The sequence below is a fragment of the Microtus ochrogaster genome, unplaced genomic scaffold (genome assembly GCF_000317375.1).
Source record: "Microtus ochrogaster isolate Prairie Vole_2 unplaced genomic scaffold, MicOch1.0 UNK70, whole genome shotgun sequence".
Classification (NCBI taxonomy): Eukaryota; Metazoa; Chordata; class Mammalia; order Rodentia; family Cricetidae; genus Microtus; species Microtus ochrogaster.
The window spans coordinates 1,222,367-1,231,524 of NW_004949168.1; the positions used below are offsets into that span (position 1 = coordinate 1,222,367).

General features: G+C 34.9%; 1 protein-coding gene across 6 annotated transcripts in view; it reads left to right on the top strand.

Annotated features, from left to right (window-relative positions):
- The window catches only part of Pou2f1 (POU class 2 homeobox 1), a 144,007-nt gene that overhangs the window by 65,341 nt on the left and 69,508 nt on the right, over positions 1-9,158 (top strand). For 4 of the 6 annotated variants that reach the window (XR_003376642.1, XM_026777535.1, XM_026777532.1 and 1 more), the window contains one exon: positions 7,963-8,028. Coding sequence is in view for 5 of the 6 variants with exons in the window: in XM_026777532.1 (XP_026633333.1) it covers positions 7,963-8,028 (66 nt within the window). In the remaining variant the exon portion in view is untranslated. Of the gene's footprint in view, positions 1-4,737; positions 4,943-7,962; positions 8,029-9,158 lie in introns of those variants that run through there. The other 2 variants (XM_026777533.1, XM_026777534.1) reach the window with 2 other exon arrangements.

The window sequence follows — 9,158 nt, forward strand, 5'->3', positions numbered from 1 at the left end:
TTGGGTGAATTGTTGCCTTGGCGCCTGCCCATCTCTTCCTATTGATCCTATCTAATGGGTCTTTTAAAACCGGATCAGGTTTCCCTGCTGGCCAAGGGTTCCGCTTACCAACTGCCCTCGCTGTTTCCTGGTTCCTGCCGCAGGCCTAGAACCCTCTCACCCCTCCAAGGGTCTTCAGGATCAGGACCAGGCTTCCCGTTTGCTGGTGACCTCGCCAACAAAAGGCCTTCCTCTTTGATTTAATTGTAGTGGGGCGATCTGCTCTCGTTATTGCGCACTGGTTATTGATGGTTTCCCTAGAAAATGATCAGTTGGGCATCAATGATTTAGACAGTAAGAACACAACATAACCTTAATTCACTCACACAGACAAAGGTTATATTGCTTTTAATTTCTTTTCTGATGAAAAGGCTAGCCTAAAGGTTTGCTCACAAGTATAAAGTTACTTTAAGTCATGTTAGACATAATCTTTTTTTGTTTTGGATCATGAAAAAATTTCTCTCCTTTTTGGAATAAAAGGGTACACATATTAGGCATTATATTAGTTTCTTTTCCATTTCTGTGATTACAGTACCCTGACTAAAGCAACTTAATTGACTTACAGTTCTAGGGATGGAATTGGGGAGACAGTTCATCCATGGCAAAGCAGGCATGATGGTGGGAGCTTGAGGCTGCCCAACAGTCAGGAAGCAGAGTAAAGGACAAGATGTAGGGCTTAACTATAAACTCTCAAAGCCTCCCCCACACATCACCCTGTGACACATGTCTAACAAAACTCCACCCTCCAAATGTTTCATAGCCTTTCCAAATAGTGCCACCATCTGGAGACAAAGTGTTCAAACATAATCTTACAGGGTACTTTTTACATTTGAATTCCAACAGTACCACACCTCCTCTTAATCCTTTCCAGACAATTCTACTACCGACTGGGTATCAAGCATTCAAACATATAAACCCATTATCTTTCAAACCACCACATACATAATTTTGAAATGTATAATTTGAATGTTGCCATTTTTAGCTCTATGTTATGCTACCTTATAATATTATTCCCTGTCCTTTCCATAAACCCTGTTCCTCCATCTCATATCTCCAGTTGTTAATTATTGAGATATTTATTGACCTCTTCTCTGAAGTTATCTATAGGCCACTAATCAAGTTCTAATCAAGGTATTGAAAGGAGTTTTATTGAATTCCTGCTCATCTTACAGATTTTTTTCCTAAGGTGTGTTTTGTTTGTTTGTTTGTTTTGGTTTAATTTGAAATAAACTTAGAAGTTCTAGTTGATATATCAAAGGACCAAATAATGTGTACATTTGATTCTGTGGTAGAAGTTATCTGACCTTTTCTTTTGGATATAAATGGTCCATGGTTAGGGAGTATTACGGGAGGATGTTGGTTTCTCATTCTTTGCCCCTGTCTATTTATAGAACCTGTGCATTCTTTCAGTGTTTAAACCTCTTCTAGAGGTGTCAGAGTGTGTATTTCAATAACCACCAAAAGGGCTGCTTTTTATTGCCCTTTCCACTGAAGCACAGTCACCTGCCTAGGTGAGATTTGTGGAAGGAATAGGGTCAAACCTTCATTCTCTACAGAGGCATCTGGGGACTGTCTTGGTCTAAGGCAGTTGCTACTCACACTGCCTCAGTACAGTAGACAGTTATTGCTTGTCTATTGTTCCAGGTCTTTCTTGCCTGCTTGAATAGAGAAGACCAAATTATCAAAGAACAGATATCTTACAGACATTCTTGTGTAGGGTATTTATTTTGGGAAAGCAAATTGCAGAGGCATTCTGTAAGGGAAAACAAAAGTTTTGTAAATACACAAGAGGAGGGAATGAAACATTTTATCATTATCAAGTGTATTTTAGTCAAATAAGTACTTCACTTAAGTACATCCTGTAAGATGATGGAAGTAGGCTTAGGCCCATGTCATCATTGCTTCTCATCTTTTCTCACCAAGCAGAACGTGTCCAATCCAGCACATTGTATCTTAAATATCCATTTGGAATTTGCATCCTATACTTTACTCATGCTTATTCTAATGCAAAGCGGTATGAATTATTATTCTGTAAATTTGGTACTTATAAAGATTGTTGTTTAGCAGATGACTGTATCTCCTTCTGGCATGTGTGGTCTCTTATTCCAGTTTTTGCTCCAGGTTAGAATTTCTAAGACTTTCTGCTATTGATCCCTTATGCCTAAATTTTCAGGCAACCATGGGTATATAAATTAATAAAATAGGTATACAAATCAAAATTAACTTCCAATAAATAATAAATCATAATAGTTTTAAATATTTCCTGGGTATATGCATATTTTGCCATGTCAATTAAAGGTTAATATAAATTTGCATGCTAATAAGATGTACCTACTTATTTTATGTAGAATTCTTGGCTGAATATTTGATACTGAAAAATATAGTACTTTTTCAACATTTTTCAGAGTTGACCAATATTTTTATTTTAAAAATCGACAGTGTTGAAAATACCACTTGACATAAGTACATTGTGTAAAATGGCAGAAATAGGTTAAGGTCCATTTCAGATATTGTTGGAAATAATGTCCTAATACCAAGCCAAAGTTTATTTAATAATTTTTCATGAAACTCAGATTATCCATCCATAGACATTCTTAAAATCAAATATTCTTAATACATCCATAGATACAGTGTTCTTAAAGATTTTTTTATGTGTGTGTGTTTGCATAAATTTATATATACCATGTGTGTGCAGGTGCCTAAGAAGTCCAGAAGAGGGTATTTGATCCTCTGTAACTGGAATTACAGATAATTATGTGCCACCTGGTGTAGGTTCTAAAACCTAAACCTGGCTCCTTTGCTAGAGCAGCTTGCACCATTAACTGCTGTGCCATCTCTCCAGCCCCAAAGATGCTGTAACTTGATATTTATGTACTTTTAATGGTAGGAAAATACTAAGTCCTATAGGTTTCTATTAGAGCAGAAAACTTTGTAAGTACAGTTATCATACTATACTTTATAATACATTAATTTTGAATCTGAACAGAGTTGTCTCCATCTGCATTGGTTGACACTGGGTAGTGTGTTAGCATGTGCAGCACATAATATATTGTATGTTCAGAACCAAGGCTGTAGTGAAGCTGTGTAATACAACATTGGACAGATACTGACAGTAATACCCTGTTTATAACACATTTTATGTATATTTATTAGACATCTTTTTCATAACATATTTTAAAAATCAGACATCTACCAGTCTTGAAGATAAGTGACCACGAAACAGGCTACTAATGAGAGAGTACCCTTAAAGAACTCAATTGTTATCTAGTGTATTATTTGTATACAGTTTTAATTTTAAACGAAGTGTCTTTTCTACCAATTACTGGTCTCTTTCCTCAGTACTGAAACAAATTGTGTTAGTCTTCTGTTTTAGTCTCTTTTCCCCTCTCCCTTCCTTCCTTTCTCTCTCCTCCTATTCTTCAGTTCCCTGGATGTGTAATTCATCCTTAATGCGTAGGTCTTAAGAAGAACTTGGATCTTGATTTCAACAAAATTTGGTTTGAAATCCTAGCTCCAAATTATTAATGTGCCATTGAGTAAAATGTTTTTTGTTTTTTTTTTTTTAGTTTTCTGTACCTTGGTTTATTTATTCCTAAGAATTTAAGAATTCAGTGTTTTTATGAATCTCCTAGATTCTTTATAATGATTGATATCTGAAAGGCTGTGACTTAATTTCAAACTTTAATAAACCTGTTTAGTACAGAAAGTCACACACAGAGATATCCTTTAAATGGTATTGTTAAAAAATATTGATTCTACAATTGCATGACCTATTTGGGAATGATGTCTATTCTAAGTAAAAACTGTTTTCCCCTTGAGTTTGATTTTGATAGGAGCATGTTTCATGTCAACATGCTCTGTTAACTTGGTAGAATAAAAAGATTCATATATAATGAATATTTCCTTTCAGAGATGTTTATGTATACTCTCCCCTGCTTTTGCATTTATGCTGTTTTTGTGTTTTAAGTAGAAGTTTTTCCTGACAGTATGTGTTAATAACTGAAAAAATTCCCTATCAGTAGACTAGCACCATCATGACAACCCTGTGTTCTGCTTCTACCTTGCTAATTGTTTCCTTGGGATTATTTGGATTGTGTAGAAAGCCTTTTGCAAATCCTCTTATTACTGAAGTCATTGTTGCCAGCAGGAATAAGATTAAAGGTGCTTAAGTCTGTAGAGTTGTTTCTAATTTGTTCATGTCATTTCAGTGGCATTTTAACAGAACTCTGTCTCCTATCCCACCCGTCTCCCCTGGTACTATCTTAAGTTAGGTCCAAGATGTCCGACCATTGGAAGAAATCTCATTTTATCCTCCTAATTATTATGCTGGCACTCTGGAGATAATTTTTCTCTTCATGCACTGCCAATTAATATGCAAATAAGCTGATAAATATTTATGTATTCATTTAAATTATGCACGGAGTGCTTTCACTGTATTCTGTAAATGAATTGTTCCTGGACTTCAAAGTGCTAGCTGCTGTGCTAACGAGGAGAGATTTGCATAAGGCCCTAATCACACGCATACTGATTAAGCTTCATTATGGAAACTGCCAGCTGCAATCTTTGTTTCTATTTTATTACAAAAAGGGGAACTTTTCATGCTTCAGTTGCCTTGACAATGTCAGCCCTAGCTGGTAGAAGAGACTAAAACTCCTCTGAGCAACTGAAGTTTCCTTATTCAGTTGAAGATTGCTATGGTGTAACTGAAGTTGTATTTTGCTTCTCTTGTTAATTCACTTTCCACTCCTCCCACCCTTGTTCTCATAAAGAACATAGTACAGATTTGTTAGAAATAGTAGTACCTTCTTCCCACCCCAAACGATACCTGTTCTTTCTTGCTTTGGACTGTCTGCACCTCCTGAAGATTTCACAGCAATGCTGGACTGCAGTGACTGTGTTCTAGGTGGGTACCAGCACAGTTCTTTTTTTTACAGCTTTAATATGGAAATAGCATGCGTGGGATTGACTATGCATAAATGCTCAATCACATATGCAACCATCATCCGGGAGGGGAGAGCTTGAGCAGAGAAGGTGGAAAGTATTTGCAAGGCAAGAGCATGCTTGAGTTTGCTGTAGGTCCCTCCCTTGGACTAGGTCTTCTGCTTCAGTAGGTATTTTCAGCAAATAATGTATTTGAATTTGACTTGCATGGAGGACATTTTTGCTTTTTGGAAATTTTTATAGAAAGTAGTATATGTAGTTGAAAACACATTTTAAATCAGAAACAAAATATATACTATATCCAAATAATATATACGTACTAATAAAATGTTTTGCATATCTAATCAGACTGCCTCATACAAAACCAAAAATACTAAATGAAAAATTAAAGTAGTGTCATAATGCAGAAGGAAATTATAGTGGTTACTGCACTGTTGATCGGTTTCCAGATTTTAGAAGCTATAGGCCATTTTCAAATTTTGCCTTTGATTAATCATTTTGATTTCTTCAAACCAGCTGATTTTTAGGAATCTGCCATTTTAAATATTGTGGAAAGCCTGTTATAGTGTGTTCTCTACAGAACAGGAAGCCTTTTGGAAAGGGAGATGTTCTGCTTGAATAAATGTAACATTTTTGTAGATAAGGTGGATTGAAGTACTTTGTACATGATGCCTCTTGGTGGCTGTATTTTGTGAGGAGTTTTTTAATGTTTACATGAAGAATGATTGCACCTATTTAGGAAAGTCATCTGACATAAACTCCAAGAATTGTATCTCTTAAGTTTAAACATTTGCAAATGATTTTATTTACTGTGTCATTTTCCATTCTTGTAATTAAAACAGTTGTTAATGATAAAATAAATTGATATTTTCCAGAAATGTCTGAATTCTTATGCAGAAAGAATGACTAAACTCAAGTTAATAATACTACTTGTCCATCAGAGATAGTAGTGAAAATGCACATGACATACAACACAAGACATTGATATTACTTAGGAAGTTAATCCAGTACTAATTTTTAGGCATAAAGTTAGACTCATTGTATGATCAGCTAAGTAACATAGGCTTGGGCTTTTTCTGTTTAAAAAAAAAAAAACCTGTAAATATCAATGAGTAATTTACTTGTATGTTCTCTTTTATATTTACCAAATTTGAAATTCGAGAAGTGAAAGAAAAACTTTTTTTGAACTATTTTTACCATTTATTTTTAAATGCCAGAAACTGTATCTGCTACTTAGAGTTGACACTTAGTATCATTGAAACAGCCTTCTCATCATTGTATAGCTAATTAGGATTTTATTTATTGTTTTGTGTTTGAAGTAATTTTGTTAAATGCTATTGAAGGTCTTGACAGTAAATAAAAGGTCCTAAGAAAAGTTGTAACATACCTGTGACATAAATTTCAAATTTATATATAGGTGTGGAAATTAGGCTATGAAATATGTAAGGCCAGGCTCATCATGATTTTGTTAAGAATTAGGCTTCTTGGTTACTGTGGTATCTGGACATGAGAAAATTATTACATCTTTTTATACATATTTACAGGTTCATTTTTTTCTGCTTTGTTTTAAAATATAAAGGAAACATTGAACATGTATATAATGGTATATTTGAGGTTCGTGATATTTGTTGACTTTTGTAAGATTTTGGTTAAGTCAAACAGAAAGCTAATTTTTACTAAGTTGTACACCTGGTCCTTTCAAATAAGTGTGCTTTCGGGTGGTATTTAAATTTTTCTGGGCAGTAGGGGAGGAAGTTGTAGAACGGCCTCATTTATGACCACAAACATACAAATTTTAACCCTTTGAACAAGCCAAGCCAGGGATACCATAGAACTGCCTCAACCATAAGCCATGTATTGGTTATAAAAAATTATTGTATTAGAAAAGTTATTACCCAGTGTCTAAAAAACTTACCACCCATTTTCTAGGTTATGAAACATGAAAGAAAGGTTCCTGATATTTTTCCTCATTTCTTATACATGTAGGTAATGCAGCTGTTGACAGCATGGTTGGGATTTAGAATGATTGTTTTAACTTCCTAATTAAACATGTCCTACAGATGTTTTTAAAAAGTCAGTATAATACAGTTTGATTTGTTCTCTAATAATAACTTGGTTACTGGGTCTTAATGAGGGAGAAAAGGTGTAGAACTTACTTGATAATAAGCTTATTTCATGACAAATACTCTAAATCTGTGGTAAATATAGAACAAAATGACTATTTTGTCTGTTCTGTTTATCCTTTGGGAAAAGAAGCAGGGCGTAGGTGTTCTTGTCTCCTTTCCTGTATATTTTCCAGGATTGCTAATAGTGGTTGACAACGTTTCAGTATGGAAACTAGAATTTAATACACTCAAAAGTAACAGCCCTAAACCAGCAGTTTAGTGTGTAACTGGATGTGATTCTTTTAGAACTGTAGAGATTCCTGTTACAATGTGTTAGCTTGTATTTAATGAGACATGTGTTTGGTATACCCCTGTGTTGACTCTAGTTTGGTAAAGGAAGTCAGATGGATGTTTCAAACAGATCTTTTCATCTGTTAGATTATTATTAAGTGTGAATTTGTTTTAGTTATAATGAATTAATACCTTTGCTTTTAGAAGAAAATAATCTGGGAATAATAGTTCTTATTTTTTGAGGTGTTTCCTGCTTCCCAGTTTATTTTAACATACATTATTGTCTGGTAAAAATATTTTAGCATGTCAGTAATATCTTTTTCAACTTAGATTCCTTTCTTTAAAGAATCTTAAAATTTGTTAGATAATTTATTTATGAGTTTCTTTATGATTCAGGAGCTCCTGAATCTCTGAGGTAGTCTTTTACTCACTTTGTAGTGTTGCAGCCTGCCATATTCTATGCATGGGCTTCTTGAAATGAAGCTGCCATATTAGTTAACCCTTGCATTGGCTGTAACTTTGGCTCCTTAGCTTCATCTTCACCGCTAGTTTTTTAAACAACGTTTCTGCCTTTGGTTTATTGTAGATTCAAGAATGAACAATCCGTCAGAAACCAATAAATCATCTATGGAGAGTGGAGATGGCAGCACTGGTAAGAAAACATTCCCTTTTATCTATCTTTCACATTAACTCTTACAGAGCTAAAACAAGAGATTGTACACTTACCTGGACACATATTTGACAAATTTGTGTACTTGCTTATGAAGTGTGACTTAGTACTTTTAGGGACTGAAATTATTTTTAACATTATCTGACTCTTCTGAGGAGGGCTTCACTTATCTGATTCCATCCATCAGAAACTGCTTAATTATGGGAATGGTCCTTTGGGACAGATAGACCTAGGTCTGGATTCTGGATTTGCCACTAACTGTGTAACTTTAGGCAACTTCCTCAATCTTGTTGAGGCTTAATTTATTCGGTAGGGATATTCATGGGTCATCATGAGTATTGAGTTAGAATATATGTGAAGTGTTAAAGCATCATATTCTGTTATGTTTCTTGGTTATAGGTATAATCAGAATAGGAGATGCTATCCATCCTGCCTTTGGTATATATTATGCAAAAGTTATAATGGTGTCAGTGAGGAGTTACAGACACTCCTAATTCGTCCTTTTATTTCAATAAAATTTATTCTTGATCAAACCTTTTATCAAGAGAAAACTTGAGTATCATATAAATGAAAAAACTGAAAGCTCTTTGAGAGAAAGGTAAATAAATCTATTTTTAAAAATAGGTACAATTTGTCTCCTCAGCCCATCCTTGTGAGTCTGTCGGTTCATAGGACATTTGACAGTATAACTCTGTCATTGACAGATATCTTACAAGGATTTTCCCAATTTCTAGTAGAGGCAAAATGTAAAAGTATTAAAACATTAAGGGAATTGTGTGGAAGGAATTGTATAAAGTCATTGTAAAGTAAACTAGGTTTTTCACTTAAGAGAAAGGATTTCCTCTGACTGTTATTTCAAAATATGCCTAACTGTGGGAGGTGGTGAGAGTGGCTGTCACTCTTGAAATTCCACTGCTCCTGATCATAGGTAGAACCTTTTGGTTTTTCGAGGCAGGGTTTCTCTCTGTAGCTTTGGAACCTGTCGTGGAACTTGCTCTGTAGACCAGGCTGACCTGAAATTCCCAGAGGTTCACCTGTTTCTGCCCCCTGACTGCTAAGATTTTTTTTTTGGGGGGGGGGGGGTTCGAGACAGGGTTTCTCTGTGGTTTTGG